Below are 18,120 nucleotides of genomic sequence, written 5' to 3' on the forward strand. Positions count from 1 at the left end.
TTTAAATTTAAATTTTCACACACATTCGTATAGAGCTTCTAATTGAGCACTTTTTCTATCACACTTCAGCCACATGCTGATAGAACAGCGGCGAGGGGCAATATGGGGTTTAGTGTTTGCCCAAGCTGGGGATTAAACCACCAACCTTCTGGTTAGTGGAACACCTGCTCCTGAGCCACAGCAACCCAAATTATGATGTGCTCAAACCCTTCCCAAAATCATATAATTCCAAACTTCATTCTTCATTTGCAGTGTTTAGCGAGTAGTTTGCAAAGGTTTACAAAGCTGACGGGGCTGCAACACAATCCCCTGAATGCTGGGTATGGTTGTCAATCAGAGATTAACTTGTGTCCCCCTCTAACCGACAACAGAACATTACCAACTAATAAATAAAATTACCATAATTAAGAGTATAACTAGTCCAGACCTAGACCTGTGTAGTTATTAGCTACGACAGCTGGACAATATTGCAGAGGGATTCTAACCTGACAGCCTTTCCCTGGTGTGAGGCTGGCTCGTGTCTGACTGCATCGCTAAATGGAGGAGCTCTCCTCCAGCAGCACATCTCTTTGAACCTGGCCGACAGCGGCACCGAGCCACAGACACACATTCAGCTCTCTGTGGGTTGCAGCTTGGTCATTATGCCCTACAGCCTGCTCTTAAACACCCTGCTGTGCCATTTACTTCACAGCCAACATCCCCTCTGTTTACTGATGTGTTGCTCCATGCCACACCGCCACACCGCCACTCAGGGACTAAAACAAATTCTGTTAGGCGCTACGACAGCAACGGCTGCTACTTAGAAATGGAAATAGAATAGGAAATATAAAATGTAATTTACAACTCCCTACTTTGTTTCCTGGGCAGTGAGAAGCTGTGCTCTGAATGAGTAACAATGATGTAATATTTTTCTAAATGAATCATTTGAATTGTTTCAGTCATAACCCCAGTAAATTTGCCATATTTATGTCACACAAATAAATTTGAGTTTGCTTTTAAAGGGACTGCTTTTAATGAGAAGACACTACTATACTACTATATCTGTCAGGTAAATACATAGTTGAGCCAGCAGCTACTTAGCTTAGCATAAAGGCTGGAAACAAGGAAACTCACAGCCTTTCACACTAGGCATACAAAAAAGTGTAAAAACAATAAAGTGCTAATTATTGTATTTTCCAAAAATGTTGAGCTATTCTTTCATGCAATCCTCCGAAAAACCCATTCTCCCATCTCATAAAGTATGATTTTTATTTTCCTAATATATTTCAGCGACAAGATTTCCTTCAGTGTTTATTCTTATTTAACTTAATATTTTTACTTTACTTTTCAGTTTGCAGGTGTATTTCATGTTTGGTTTTTTTTGTCGAGTTTCATAAAATATTTTCCATCTCTGTTATGTCATTTTCTCATCTGCAAATACCCATGACCATCTTTGTTTTATGACATGCGCAAAACGCAGACGTCAAAATGCTGCATCCTCATGCCAAAATCTTATTATAGTCTTTTTCTCTGTGAGCAGCGAGCACAGCTGCCCTCACATGGCATGCACCGCTCTGCTCTGCACCTTTGTACTCCCTCCAGGTAGCAGAGAATGAAAAATTCCCTGGATGCCGAGTCAGGCTTTTGTGCTGCTGACATATGCTCATGTGTGCATCTGCTCATGCATGCCACAAATCTGACAGAGGAGAAAGAGAGAGAGAGAGAAAGTGAAGAGAGTGAACGTAATGGCGAGATAACAAAAGAAAGATGACAAATAGTGAAGGTGAAAAGTGAAAGCTGGCGAGGGACTGAGCCCGGGAGGTAAGGGGCCAGAGGAGGTATGAATTCCGACAGCCTTTTCGAGAATAGAGCATCCCACACACATATGTTCACGATCACTGCACCACACAATTAATAACAATAATAATGACTGCTGTGACAACTGGAGGATCAGGAGGCAGTGATTGAGTGGATGATAATTCTGTGGAATTATTTACTTTGGAGCAGCTGTGGGTAGCAAAAGCAGACAATATCTAATTATTCCAGTTTGGTGTCAGTCGGCTGATGGAAGACGAAAAAGAAAAAAAGAGAAGTCACGGAAAGTTGAAAAAGCTGCGATCACACAGCCTCTTACCCGACGAACTGAGCTCGGCCTCGGAGAAAGGTTAGAATGGCCATCACTCAGAATGTCAGATGATTTAGATAGCGTCGGCATTATCGGATTCAGTCTCAGTTGAAATAGTTTATAGTTGTAAAAGGAATATGCAGAAGGAGAAACAACCCTGAGACAAAATCGGATCGCCTGCCTGACGTGTTTCAACAGCATAAACAGCTCCTCAGATCAGTGACCGTATACTTCAGCTGCAGCACATTTGTTTTAAACCTCAAGGCTTTTAAAATTAACTTTAAAATGAGATGCACGATGCAGTAAACCGGATCAAAAAGACAGACAATGAAGCAGGGCACCACATTCCTGCTTTGATTTCCTCTCAGAGAAATGAAGTTGGATGGGATGCAGCGGGGGTGAAAGGGGTTATCTGTACTCCCCAGGAATAAATAGTTGGAAAAAGACTTCAATGTCTACTGAAGCCAAATAAAGACTATGGATGTGTCCTTTTCATTACGCTGGCAAATACCTGAACACAGACCAAGGAGTGATTGTTTCTGCCTGCTGCTAAGTAGAGAAGGAGAATGAAACAGGCGCAGGTCAGAGGCTCAACACGGAGAGTTATTGGTTTGGGAGGAGGTGATGCCTGAGTGCGTCTCGACGCGGCACATGTTTGGGTGAACACGTACACACGGAGCAGAAAGTACGCAGATAGACGTGTTCCTGGCTTGGGCCTTATCTAATAAATCTTTTAAAACAAATATCCATCCCACAAACTGATGAGTATCATGCTGAAATGTTGTTTTAAAAAGTTATCTACTAAAATGCATGTTTCAGCGTGTGTCCTCCTACCGTCCAAAGGTTAATTGGAGGCTCTAAATCAACCATAGCTGTGATTGTGAATGGGCGTTAGCCCTGGAATACACTTCACCCGATGTGATGTCATCTGGGGGCAGCTGTGGTTTAGGGTCACCTACCAGAAGGTCAGTGGTTCGATCCCTGGCTCATCCAGTCCACATGCCAAAGTGTCCTTGGACAAGACAGTGAACACCAAGTTGCCCCTGACGGCTGTCCCAGAAGTGTGTGATAGAAGAAGTGCAGCATACAGGTAGCACTGTATGAATGTGTGTGTGAATGGGTGACTGTGGATTGTACAATAGGCAGTTTGAGTGTTGATAAAACTATAGAAAAATTAAAAATATTGAATCCAATATGAGTATCCACAGCTATTGTTTATTGGAAAATAAAAAGCAGCAAGAGTCAAGCATGCTCTGATTGGCACTCACACGTTCATTCATAAGATGCATATCTGCATATCTTAACACACACAGAGTTATAGTCATCATGGAGGTTCATTGTAAGGAGGACTCTCTTAAATGTTATACGGATTATCTATAAATCTATAAAAGTTAATGGAGTAGAGCACAAATGTTGCATTAAGTTGTACTTCTGTGATGGCTACATCTGTGCGTGCACTCACACATAATCACTCACACACACACGCTTTCGTCAGAAAATACTGTTTCACTCATTTGCTGCTTTCGTGCCTTCTCCATCCCGGCCCCCTGGTCCATCCCATCCGTATCCCCCTGGTCCATCCCATCCCCCCCTGGTCATATCCGTATCCCCCTGGTCCATCCCATCCGTATCCCCCTGGTCCATCCCATCCGTATCCCCCTGGTCAATCCCATCCGTATCCCCCTGGTCCATGACACCCACAGTATCTATTATTGTGTTGAGAACAGCAAGTACCGTTTGATATCACGTCTTCTCAGGTGTCAGCTCTGCCTTTACCTGTAGTTCAGAGCTGATTGAGACGTCCATAGGGTCAGTAAGGGGAAAAAAGCACCGATGTGTGTGTTGAACAGATGGGTCCAGGGGCCGGATGCAGAAGAGCCTGGGAGAGAGGCTGACTCTGAAATAGGGCGGGGCTGGAGTTCGAGGCGGGCCGGAGGGGGAAGGGGCCCAGTGTTGCCATGGCAGCTGCGGCAGCGACAGAAAGTTGATGCTGTAGAAGAGTCGAGGCCAGAGGTTTGATCAGGTCTTGTTTCTTCTGCAGGGCCAGTCGAATCTGAGGAGGAAATGGACAAACAAGCTGCAATCAAGATTTTTAAAGTGAAAAGTGAACAGTAGGAAACCAGATAAGGACAAGAAGATAAAGTCTCAGCAGCTACTTCACAAATAGAGTACAAGCCGTCCAACTTATAAACATCTTAATCTTAATAAGAGTTTTTCTGACGCAGAAGTAAAACATTTCAGACGGAAGATTCTTCAACTCCTATTACATCTCTGACATTGGCAGTAGGGAGTTGAGCTTCCTGGAAAAGGCTCTGGAGAAACAGCTCTTGTACACAAACACTGATGAGGAGGGAAAATAAATCGAGCAACAGCAGCAAACTCACCGCCTGGAAACTCTGGTGTCGCAGGGTGGGAGTGTAGGGGCTGAACTTGGGCTTGGCCGGTTTACCTGCAGCTCTATCCTTGTGTCTCCTGCTGCTGATGTGCTGGAGAGGGGGGAGACGCAGAGTCAGAGAAACGCTGCAATAAATAAACCCAGGGATGCCGGCGGCAGCACGGAAACGGAGCACGCGGAGAAAATAAGCGGAGGTCACTTTTGTTTAGAAATTTGAATAATCAGCGAAGAGGAAATTAAGGGAAGCCTAATCAAAGCTCCTATATAGACGATTCAGGCAGAATGTGGATAATTTGTTGGCGCTGACTTTGAGGTTGAATATATTCATGGGAGTTGGGTTCGGAAATTTGACAAGCACAAGCAGATGGCTTCAGCCAGCGCGGCGCACACAATCAGCGGTGAACTGCTAAATATTCATGAGCACCTGGCCAAAGATAACGTTTAAACAGTCAGATATGAGGACCAGCACTATGCATTCATATCGCCAACAGATGCTAATGCTATCATCACATTCAGACTAAGCTGAGTATCTTTGCGCTCTATGATGAGGGATCTGTGGGTTTCACTTTTCGGGCGGCGTGACAGGTGTGAGATGTTCACACTGTGATTTGGAATAAATATGCATGGTCCTGAATTGCTGGTGGATCTGCTTATGCATTTGACTGTCTCGACTCTGTGAAGGGTTATTTCTGTGTGACAGTTAACCTTTTCATAGCTTCACATGCACAAGAGGCACCAACCAGTGAGTGTGATGGGCCATTGTCTTGAGTCACCTGCCCAGTGTTCAGCCGACGACTAAAGTTAGTGAGTTAATCGTGGTCTTTGTTGCATTAACCATATAGACTGTATATGAACATGAACGATACGTCTTCACTACCTCCCATTGTACAAAAATGAAAGCATTCCAAATACGGATGCCGTCGTCTCTTGGTTTTGACATAATTTGGAACCAGAGTCTGACCAGTAACGATTGGAGGATGGAGCCCCGATATCGAGGTCCTGTCATGCATACGCTGGACCAATCGTGAGACAGTCACAAGCTAACAATCGGGACATTTCGCACACATAAACATAAATCAGCGTGATACGAACTACACCTTAAATGACAGAAAACATCGTTACGAAAAATGTCCCATCTGCTAACATGGATGAGGCAGGGTTTGTATATTGCAGCCAGCCACTAGGGAGCAATCGAGGTGATTTGTTTTCACTTTTGTGGAGCAGTCATGACATCCATCTTTATATACAGTCAATGATTATGCACAGAGACTAGGAGGAAAAAAAGATCAGACGAGAACGTAACTAGAAAAAGAAGAATGTTGTCTGTCTCAAGCTCTACGAACACAATCTGCATCAAATACGTTTTCATACACACAAGACAAGCAAGATTAAAGACATTTACTCAAATGTGTAGCCCATACATCATTCCATAATGAGCAGAGAAATCATAAAACAGACGGTCTTCAATCACACCTAAATTAAATAACAAAGCCTTTCCGGCTGAGGGGGAATATTAAACCTGCCTGTTTTTATAGCTAATGGCAAATGTAGGGGAGTGGATCTGTGCACACAGAGGAATGTTCACACAAGGCTCCAAAATTACAGCTTGTAACTTAGGTTTGTACCAAACATATGCAGACCGTCTTTTCTTATGAATAAGTAACATTGTGTGCAAGTTAAAAAAAGTAAAAAAAAAAGAAAAAAGACTCCAGGAATGTTCATGCAAAGGTTTTCTAAAGAGCAACTGTTATATTCAGGCATATTCACATCTGTTCCAATGCTGAATTATCTCAAATGCATGTCTGGCATCTGGACGTTCCTTTCACATGATATCCAAGACTGAGGACTCACTGACTTAACTTAATATTGTTGTATTTTACAACCACAGTCAGAAACATTCATCTCTGGGTGAATCACTGTAACCAGTAACCGACCTAAGCTCAGTTTTTTCACTTGGCATTTTCATCAATGAACCTGTTTGAGCTGAGTCTCGGAGTTGACATGCACATCGCAGATCTCACAGTGGAAAGTTTTGTTCTGGAGTCCGGTCGTCGACTCCGGCGGCGGGGCCCAATTGGCTTTCACCCCCGTCCTGGGAAAGGACTTGATGGCTCCATAGCCACTTCGAGCCTCGAGCATGGTCTTGTGCTTAGTGCCTGCGGGAGACACAAAGTCGCTTCAGCATGAGGATCAAACACAGTGCGTGCACGGTAAACCTGACAACTGCAATGAGCTTCTCACCGCTGTTGTGGGCCTGCAGCTGCGAGGCGGAGTTGACAGCCACCTTGCAGAGGGAGCAGTAGAGGAGACGAATAGCTTTCTCTTCTTCCGTCTCCTCCTCTGGGGCAACCTCGGCATCCCCAACTCCCTGCGCCTCTTTCTCTGTCGTCCTCGGGCTGGGTGACAGCGAGGACTCAGACGGTGGTTTCACAGTTTCAGGGGAGCCGCTGCTCGTTGGCACAGCCTCGGAAGCAGGGTTCGGGGCTGGAGGTTCTGAAGAGTACATTGAGAAGTGTGAGAAGCAAACAGAGAGAGCCAGGGAGAGGGAGTGGGGACAAATATTTTTGTATTTATAATTTGTATTCCTCAGAAATTTCGGAACTCTCGCAGCTTACACAGGCACCACTTTCACGACTTCCTCAGAGACAGAGATAAAAACTCACCAGGCTACAAGTGATTAGAAGCTCTATCAACCCCTCTAACCACACTGATAATCAATGATTTCCCGTAGGATCTGTCTTCCAGCAATCAAACGCACAGTTTTGTGTAGAAATGCTTTGGCTCTATTATCTATTTTCTAAGCGGTTCCCTGGAGGAGCCTGTGCTGATTTAAGGATTCAGGCTTTGCTAATAACAATGATTAGCTCTGCCTGGCTGAGTAAGTGTCTGTGTGTTAGCATTGATTCATCACTCTGAGAGGCCGAGCAGGCTGTTTGCTGAACTAACCCTCAGAGGCCTCTCCTGCCGTCTCCTCCACTTGCCCTAAACTAACTCCCAACTGCAAATGGTCCCTCGATCTTTCCCTCACACAAACAAACTCTCATATCAGCGGTGTCACATGCAATTCTTCTATCTTTTTTTTTTCTTTCGCTCTTGAGCTTGCAGCCAAATGTATTATTTCCATTCCTTAACACCCACACACATGCAAAAGTAGCATATCAGCACTGGCGCATGTATACGCACTCATGCTGCAGAGCAGTTGGCGCTTTCACATTTATGCTGATATATTTCCAGGCACACGCACACGCACACGCACACACGCACACACACACACACACACACACACACACACACACACACACACACACACACACACACACACGCTCCCCACAGATCATGCATTCAAAGCATTTGCAGTGTGTTTTTGATCACAGGAGGCTACTGAATGAGGAGGGTAAATGTAGATATGAAGAAGGAGCAGAGTATAAGGCTCAACCTTTAATCTCCTCACTGTGAAACCCGAAGCAGCGGGGGGGGCCTATCACATCAAAGAGTTAAAAGTCATGAGTGGGAAAAGGAGATTTGAGCTGTACATTCAAATATCTATCGTTGTCATATATTTAACGTCGGCATACGCACACACACTCATGCAGTGTGCGTGTGCGTGCGTGTGTGTGTGCCTGCAGAGACACACACCTCCTGATGTTGTGTCAGAGCTGGAGGGCTGCGAGCAGGGCGACGGGAGGATTTGCGATGTGGTTTCCTTGGCGACTGGTTCAGAGGTCCTGATCTTTAAATCGGGGGCGTCAAGAGCTTTCAGCCTTTTCGCGTGTTTGGTGCCACTATAATGGGAAGACGCCTGCACCTGTGCACAACAGCAAGCAAGAGGGAATGAACTAACTGCAAACACATAATTATTTACTTATTATTTACGTAAACTTGAAGTGTTTAATGCACAAACTTACACAGAGCAGCAAGTAAATAAAAGTTTAGAATGTTCCTGATGAAAGTGCAGGGGATGCTGTTTTTCATGTACTTTTCCTGACAACGATTTCTGTGTAACAGTCTGTGTACCAGACTTTCTTGCTTAAAATAGATTATGAATCGTTCTGCATTTCGCACAACGGAAAAAAAAACACTATGCAAAGGACAAATATTAGAGTTGTGAACATTTCACCCCGTGAATAAACCAGGCAGCTCTAAAACCTCAGAACCAGCATGACAGGACAGGCCTCCTCCTGTCATGCAAAAGGGTGTGTGTGAGAAATGTGATTAACACAGATAGAAAAACAATTCACTGCATTTCTTTTATGCACGACACCGCCCACCTCAGAGTTGAACTTCAGTCGACAGACTCCACAGGAGCTGTTCTTCCTCTTCAGGTGCGAGGTGAGCCCGAAGCCGGGGCCCATCAGGGCTTTATGGACGTGATCCAGCTGCAACAAAGGAGAAGCGGGACGTCGCAGACTGGATCAGGATTGTGAAAGACAACAATGAGTAGTGAAAGTGATCAGGCTACGTTATAAATTACACACTGTTTGCAAACAATGTGTTCAGAGAAGCACCGCAACATTTCTCAGCGGAATGAGGGAGTAGTTGTTCTGGCAGCCAGTCAGACATGAACACAACAACAAACACACAGCTGGTGCGATACATGTATACACATGTGCACAGACACAAAGCAACATTTCAACATTCAATAGGGAGTGCTTCAGTGTGGGGGCCCCAGGCAAAAGGGACCTGGGGGCCCTAGATCAAACCAAACCGACCAAAGCACAAAAACTGCATAATTCCAATCTTCAAACAATTATTTACGATCATACAACTTAAGGGGGTTGTCAAAACAGGGTCATTGCTGTGGACTAATCTAATCAGCCGTTCTGGAGGCCCCCCTCTCAGCCCGGGGTCCTGGCCAATTGCCTTTGCATATAATGTTGCAACACTCAAAGGCAGCAGAAAACCCCATAAAAGGTACAAAATAGCACTCCATTGGTCAGAACCACTTTGTTGGAGTGCAAGCTTTGACTAGCTCCAAAACCAAAATCAACGTGTTAACAAGCATAATACAGATTCTCATGGACAGCAGAGAAGTAGATGATGTCACATATGTTATTTGAAAATGTCTAAAACTGTCCTGATCTGTGTTTCTGCAGTTAAAAAACATCATGATTGGAATCCAGTCAGACCACAGTGAAGCAAACTTGACCACATCCTCTGCTCTCCATAGTGGACGAAATACTAACTTTTAACAGCCATCTTTAAAGTCTGCAGGGGTGTGTGTGTGTGTGTGTGTGTCTTATGAGTGTTTACGCGCCCAGCCCTGTTCCAGGAAGACTCCACGAAACCAACCCTGCAGAGGGTCTTTACTGTCAAACAGTTTTAGGTGAGGTCTGAAAACACTGCAAGATGTGATCAGTTGCCATTACCATGCAGTTACATGCAAGGTACACAGCTTTATAATCACGTGTTGTGTTGTGGTTAGTTTTGATAAAATTACAGATCTTTTCACCTGCAGAGTAGGTTACTTTATGACCCGTGACAGAACGTAAGGATATATATATATATATAAGTAGCCACAGCTAGGGAGGAAAATCTGTGAATATCTGTGTTGTTATGGGTTAACTGCTTGTGTCTGTAGAGCTGAAGATAAATTCTTTGCCTTTAAAAGTAAAACATGTAACAGAATCTCTCTCGCTCTCCCTCTCTCAGTGTGTGTCTGTGTGTGTGTGTGTGTGTGTGTGTGTGTGTGTGTGTGTGTGTGTGTGTGTGTGTGTGTGTGTGTGTGTGTGTGTGTGTGTGTGTGTGTGCAGTACACACGCTTGCTCATTTTCTCTGATCATCACTCCAGCTGCTCTGGAATGATTCTCAGCAGTCATTGGTCTCTTATCTCCGTCTGCTTCCTTGCAGCTATTTGTGTATATAACAAACAAATGTGACAAAAAACAAGTTTCGAGTGAAACGTGTAGAATACAAATTAGGAAATAATACAAATAAATCATAAAATAACATTTGTAACGACCACGACGTGTGAATCTACAGTGAAACGTTTATTAGACAGCATTTAATAATTGATAACGTGAGCGTAGTTTTAAGTCTCTCCGAACGAGCGTGAGCATTTTAAGTAAAAGCCTCTCGTCTCAGTCCCCTCCTCCCTCATCCGCCCAAGGCTCCTGTATCACCATCTGACCTTCCATCACACATTCCTGACTTCAAACTCTCCATCTGCTCCCCTCTAAACCCTCTGCCGCTCCCTCCGTCTCCGTGTGATCAAAGTCATCCCCCTGCCTCCCTGTAGACTCACCCTCCTACCCCCCACTCCCACTCCACACTCTGGGATGGAGCAGCACCTGTGGCAAAGTCATTTTGGCCCTTTTTTTTTTTTTACACAGGCCATTCTGTCTTTCCTCTCCAGGCATATCACCTGTAGAAACAAACGCACCTCTATCGATGTGCTTTCTGCTTATTGTCACATTAAAGCTATCAAGCTACTTTCCTGTGGAATCATCTCCCAGTTTCAGTTCACGAGGCAGACACCCTCTCATTAATGTCTTATCAATACATGTTACTGACTTGACTTCCTCCCCGGAGTCCTTGTACTTTATCGTTTGCAGATCCGGGATTTCTGTTGTGGCCACATCGTGGATCGTGATGGTGGCTCGTAGATTGTCATCGTGGATCACAGATCATGACGGTGGATCGCCAATTAGAGATTGTGATAGTGGATCGTGATAGTGGTGGCAGCTGATCGTGGACTATGATTACAACGAGATTGCTTTTATATAGTATATATCTAATCGGTTTATCCATCAGTCTAATTGAACATTTGTGCCAAATTCAAAAGGATTCTCCAAAGGCGTTCTTAAGATAAAGCGTTCATCAGGCAAACAACGGGGTTTGTGAAATCATCCTCTGACCAATGACCTCCAATTTCGAGTCCAACTGAACATGTGTACCAAATTTGAAAAACTTCTCTGAAGGCGTTCTTGAGATATCATGTTCACAATAATCAGACAGAAGGACAACTCGAAAACATAAAGGCTCCAGCCACTGGTTGTGGCCGGCGTGGAGTCATAAGAAAAGCAGTGGATTGAGTGTATGTGTATGATACAGTAAATGAAGGCGTGGCCTCCACCTCACAGCTCCATTTACAACGGGGCTCGTTCCCTCTACAAACCTCCTCACACGTAGCGCCGATGGCCGGTCAGACACTCTGCTCCGTGCAGAAGGTTATGACTGAAACATATGGCAGAGTGAAGTAAAACAGACTTTTTCCTGGAGCACAGTCAAGAGCTCCAACATTTATAATGATGAATGTTCCTGGATTTACACTATGTACCAGCGCGACAGTTACGCGTGACTGCATGACGACAAGCCTCTAAAAATGGGTCGGTTATGATGAATGAGCTGCTGCCTTGTGTTCTTTGTCATTTAAATTTGTATTCACCTTGAAACAGACACGTTTTATGTTTCCATTTTCAGGAAAAGAAAAACACACACGCACGCACGCACTGTGAAACTAAAAGCGCAAACATCCACAGACATGCACACAACGCTGTAACCATGACAAACCACATGTGGGCACCAAACAAACTGTTGTGCAGCGCTGCACAGAGGCCAACAGCGCATCTGCATTTACAGGAGACACACACACACACACACACACACACACACACACACACACACACACACACACACACACACACACACACACACACACACACACACACACACACACACACACACACACACACACACACACACACACACTACATGTTCCAGAAAGAAAGAGGTCAGCTGTGTGACAACTTACTGAGAAGCCACAGGCTCAAATCAGACGAGGGAGAAGATTCTCTCTAAACAATGTTCAGTTTCCAAACAGAGTTAACTTGAGTCAAAAGTTAATTTAGGTTCGATGCTATTTACGTTCATATTTAATGCCTAATATCTCAGGTTTCTACAGAAGTGTATAAGGGGCAGTCAGGAGAAAAAGAGTGAGAGGAGGAAGACTTGTTATGCCTCTGTGCAGGTGACAGCCACTGCTCTGAGACAACATGTTTTCTGGTTGTCTGTCCATCTGTCATATTCTTGTGAACATGATATCTTAAGATTGCCTTGAAGAACTTTCTCCAAATTTGGTCAGATTTGTTCAGCTGAACTCAAAAATGACCTGATTCGAATTTTGGTGTTCAAAAGTCAAAGGTCAAGGTCACTGTGTCACCACATGCTATATTAAGTATGCCTCAAGAGAATAATTTCAAATTCCACTGACGCATGGGTTAACTGATTATATTTGTGGGGTCAAATGTCAAGGTCACATTGGCCTCACATAACATGGTCTTGGCCTCTTCGACTAGTCTGTCTTTAGGGAATTTCTTCAATTGTTGACCAGTTGTCCTCATATATCCTGACCCCATATAAAGAAAATGCATCTAGACTGGTTTATTCCAGAATAAAGGTAAAATGTTACAGAAAATGTCAAAATACTGAAAATGAAATCATACAAAAGGCAGAGGAGGACATTTTTTCCCTCTGGTGCAACAATCCAGTTCGAGGAGCGAGGGGCTCCTATGTGAGCGGCCACAGCGACACGTCCTTATTAGTGGTTATAAATAGGTGAGAGGGGCTGTGACTCAACAGGGTGATGTGAGAACAACACTCTATGCTCAGTTAAAAGTGAGGGAGCTTCTCTGACTTGAGTGTGAATGTTGTCCACCAGGAGGAAGTGAAAAGTGAAAGTTATTATTTTTTTTTTTTTTTTTTTGGTGTCAGGCAGAGCGGAGGGCCAGTGCAGCAAGTTCTAGAGAAACCAGGACCTAAATGCTTCAAAAGCAAGAGAAGCATGTGAGAGGATGAGGGACGGGGAAGTGGACGGCAGGAGACAAAGTGGAAAATACACAGAGAGAGCGAAGAAGTGGAGAAGGTGGGGAGGACGCTGAGACCCCGACCGATGTCTGATGTCTCCTCGGGTTTGACAAAAAGAAAAAGGAAATACACACACAGTCCTACGCAAAAAAATACATTACACTAACTACTTTTTAGACTAACAACACGGTCAATATGTAAACACGCTCTCCCTCTTTCAAACCCTCAATTTGTCTCTGTGTATCTCTTCTAAGAGCACATCAGAGATTAGGGACGACTCGAAAGCAAAGTAAAGGGAGGATCAAAAAGAAAATTGTTGTTTTTTTGCTTCAGAGTGAGTCTTCAGCCAGACTCAGTGATGGTCTTATTAGTGGTTTTCAGCCTCTTCATGTCAGCGGCAAACAAACGCATTGTGTTTTCTTGGCTGCGTGAGCTCGAAATAAATACACACAGTGTGTAAGAGGCTTGCTTTCAGTGATGTCGGCGAGTGCATCTCACTGTAGCTACATGACATACACTCCATCGATTTATGTCATTCCGCATATGATCACAAAAGGAATACATTAAGACAAATAGCACGACTCCTCTGTGAACCAGACGTCAGCCCTCAGCCTCTCCTGACACGTCAGCTCCTCGGGGCTTGCACTAGGCCGGCTCTGGCTCTGGCTCTCTCCACCTTCACCCCTCACAAACACAGCGGCAGACAGCTCTATGAAAGGCTCTGTGTGAGGAATACCAAGGAATCAGATCCACCCCCCCAGGATGTGAGGAAATGTCACAGCTCTCTGCCTCAGTGGTGGTATATTTGGAAAGATGTAGGCAGTGGGCTCATACATCTGTGTTTTAAAAAAAAAAATAAACAACTGCGAGCAGGCAGAGTCGTTCGCGAGCAAAATTAGGTTTTGGGGTTTTGTCCTTTTTGAGGAGAGTATATGTGAGATTGTGGTTGCCATGACAACCGGAGTGACTGACAGTACTCACGTCAAGGAATCCAGGCAGCAGGTGGAAGGGGAGGAGGGGCTTTGGGTCGGGCGACAGCTGGGCCCTGCACAGTGTGGGACGGGCCAGCGGCGGCGAGACGCTGTGACACACATTACCTGAGAGACAGCACAGCAGGGCGGAGACAGACAAAGAGACACATGGAGAATTATCTCAGGAGGGATGAGGTCATTCTTTAAGATGATGATAAAAACTCAAAGACATCCTGACCTCAAAGTGTCAACGGCCAAAAACCTGATTGATTGAAAATGTTTTTAAAACTGTCCAAAAAAAAGCAGTTTTTTCTCCGATTTTTTTTAAACTTACAACCGAACTAATGTGTGTACGATGCTTTTTATTTACTTGTCAATTTCCAATTGTGTCAGAACACGGGTAGTTTAGCTAACTAGGGCAGATATGTATTGACCCCACTAAATTCTAAAATGACTAAAAGCCCAACTCATTAGAGCTGCAACCAATTATTATTTTCAGTATCGATTAATCTTTTTATCCATTGAAAGTAAAAAATTGTGAATAATATGAATTAACAAACTGAATATGACCCAAAGACATTCTGTATATTTAAATAGTTCATTTAAAACAACAGAAATGTTCAATTATACCATTAAATGTTTTGCAACTTTTGCTTAAAAATGACCCTACTGACTGACACACACACACACACACACACACACACACACACACACACACACACACACACACACACACACACACACACACACACACACACACACACACACAAGCAATTCCCCGTTATACAAAACTCACTTATTACATCCAAATTAAACTCACACACACACAGAACATGTTAATACACCTGCACACACAGTTTCATTTCAAACCTTCACCCAAACATGCAGCTGATCTAACGTGGTCGTTAAAGTGAAAGTGCTGTGTGATAAGTGTCTTGTTTGTTGAGTGCTGGTTGTTACTGAAGCTTTATGTCCAGTTTGCATGTTTCTCTGAGCTTTTGATCCAGGACCAGCTCACATGTGTAATCAGCATCACAGCAACACACCCATCCGCTCTGACACTGTCTGATTACCTTTAACGAGCTGTGTGCGTGTGTGCGTGTGGCGTGTGTGTGTGTGTGTGTGTGTGTGTGTTTTGTGCTGTGTTTCCTGCATTTGCAAGAATTTAGACCTTAAACAAAACCATAGCTGGTCAATTTTGAAAAGAATAATACAACTGTGATTTGTCATATTAAATGTTTATGTAATAATGTGTATGACAGTTTAATATAGTATTATCCTTATTATATCATCATATTAAAATTGTATTATAATTCCTATCACTTTTATACTTTATTAAACAGGAGAATAATAATCACATAGCCTACATTATCATTTATAATAAAATATGGGGTATTTTCTTCCACTTTGCTTAGTGACTCTTTCTTCTGTTATATTCTCTATCATCGTGTCTCCTGTTATTAAATAATTCACCCAGTTGTTTCCCATTAAAACAAACATGTAGATTATAATTTAGATATTTAGTTTTATTCTAAGAGCTGCAGTAAATACATAAACCGCACAATCCCTATCTCTCTCTGTTCCACTGTGCAGGTGACTGACTTCACAAAGCTTACATCGGTTCCAACATAGCAACAAGTGACTGCGTAAAACACAAACACGCACTCACACGAGCACACACTCCTCTAAAGATTGAAGCCATAATGCATCGCTTACATACCGAAAAACATGTCTCCACCGAGGTGTAATCCGGTCGTTCAGTGTTCGATAAAAGTGTGTGTCATGTTCCAGGCGGAGATGAGGCTGCGCGTCTTCTCCTCCACACTCCGTCTCTCCCCTCCTGCAGCGCCGGTGCTGCTCCTTCCCATCTGGATCCACTCCTCCTCCTCCTCCTCCTCTTCCTCCTCCTCCTCCTCCTCTTCATCTCTTCACGACTCGTGCACCAGTCTGCCCCTGCATCTCACATCTCCCAGAAATGTGTTTTTAATTCGGCAAAATAGACGGAAATTAACTTAATGAGTGTGTGTGCAGCACCCGCCCTGGATGAGTGCAACCCGCGGTGCCATCACAAACACTGCACTGAGAAGCCCTTCCAGGTTTAATACAGACAGTGAGCAGTGTGTAACTCAATATATATGAAACACCACACAACAGACACAAGGATATCTCATCTTTATTGAAAATAACTAATCCTGCACCTGTGAGGGGAGGAGGGGAAATCCTTCCTCTGCTTGTCACAGGGGGGATTTCTTCATGTCTTCAGGCTTTGCTGTCTTTTTTTTTTTTTTTCTTTTGACGGAGCTCTGTGTTCTTCCTACTTGCCTCTGGAAATGGTTTCCATCCTCAGTTCTTTTCCTCTCGGGCCCATGCACGGTATTTTTAGATGCATCCCAAGGCTTTCACTGGGCAGTGAGGAAAGGACACACTACAGCCTGCACACGCAGTCCAGCTGGAAACATCACAGACTGCATGCAGGTTCCATATGCATGCTTCTATGCAGGGTTGTGCATATGCATTCACTCACTGAGACTCAAACATATGTTCAGATCTGTCTTGCACACACACACACACACACACACCCTCTGAGAGGTGGTGTACTGTATTTCTTGGCAGAGTGACCTCGCTTTAACTTTCTTGTCCTCAAGCCCGAGCGCCCCCCCCACCCCCACCCCCCCCCACCTCTATGTCAGGAAAGTGGACAACAACATGTGTTTTCCCACAGTACAGAACTCCAAGGAGACTAAGCTCAGGAAGACCGTCAATTCAACAACTGTTGAACTAAAAAAAAAATGGGCAGACACACTGCCTCTGTGTGTGTGTGTGTGTGTGTGTGTGTGTGTGTGTGTGTGTGTGTGTGTGTGTGTGTGTGCGCTGCTCCTGCATTTGAATAAACAAGCCTGTTCATTAGTGATGCCCATGAATTCAGAACATATTTCTGATTAGCAAGCGGCACACAGGGCCTCACTACAAGGACTCACGCAACAAGAAGTGAAATGAACTGATACAAAGCCTGGCTGGTGGATAGGCTCCTCTCAGGGTCAATCAGGGAAATGATTTGGTGGAACAAAATAGTATGTGAAGTGAAAACCTATGTACGACACGCTCAAGGCACATCTCCTGGCCGAGCCACCCTATCTGGACCGTACTTCAATGCTCACACACACACACACACACACACACACACACACACACACACACACACACACACACACACACACACACACACACACACACACACACACACACACACACACACACAGAGACACTCCATGGAACAAAAGCTGCGGAGGAGAAAAGCACAGACATGGAAATATCCACTCATAAACTCAATTTATCGCCCCTTTTGTCATTTACGGTACTGCCAGACGTTTGGCGTTCCTCTGAGAAAGAGCAGAGCACTTTTCAGGGCTGGGTGGTATTATTTGCCTTTTTCCCATCTCAGCTGAAAAGTTTCTCTCAGAGTGACACACAGTTGAGAGTTCAGGGATTCTAGTTTTAGCCAGATGTCTTCTTTTCCTCAAGCGAGAGAGTCGTGCCAAGGATGGAAATCACCACTGCAGTGATGGTGTGAAGCTGTCAAAGGAGGTCAGAGGATTTGCGGTCGGGGCAGCAACATGAAACCAGGTTACAGACAAGTATGAGCACATTACTCATGAGTAATTTACTTTATTAAGCTCGAATGAGTGGCTGTTGACTCGTCTTCAACATGATCCGCCCTCCTGCTCTCCAGATGTCATCGCTTAAGCACAAATGTAAACTCAGCAGAAATCGCCCTTGTCACACCGGAGATAATGATGAGCCCGTTTCTGCTCTCCGGTTTCAGCTCGGAGCCGCACTCGAGTAACACA

At 44.3% G+C, this 18,120-nt stretch overlaps 1 protein-coding gene across 1 annotated transcript; it reads right to left on the minus strand.

Moving 5' to 3' along the window:
• Positions 1–3,699: 3,699 nt before the first annotated feature.
• LOC118125161 (zinc finger protein 385D) lies at positions 3,700–16,383 on the minus strand. The gene is made up of 8 exons (XM_035183539.2): positions 15,993–16,383; positions 14,283–14,398; positions 8,768–8,875; positions 8,136–8,304; positions 6,741–6,992; positions 6,474–6,655; positions 4,489–4,590; positions 3,700–4,157 (listed from the first exon to the last, which is right to left on the minus strand). Exons 1-8 carry the CDS (start codon positions 16,000–16,002, stop codon positions 3,915–3,917), a joined length of 1,182 nt encoding a protein of 393 aa, XP_035039430.1. The 5' UTR covers positions 16,003–16,383; the 3' UTR covers positions 3,700–3,914.
• Between the last annotated feature and the right edge of the window lie 1,737 nt (positions 16,384–18,120).

This window comes from Hippoglossus stenolepis, chromosome 17 (genome assembly GCF_022539355.2).
Source record: "Hippoglossus stenolepis isolate QCI-W04-F060 chromosome 17, HSTE1.2, whole genome shotgun sequence".
In the NCBI taxonomy this organism is placed as follows: Eukaryota; Metazoa; Chordata; class Actinopteri; order Pleuronectiformes; family Pleuronectidae; genus Hippoglossus; species Hippoglossus stenolepis.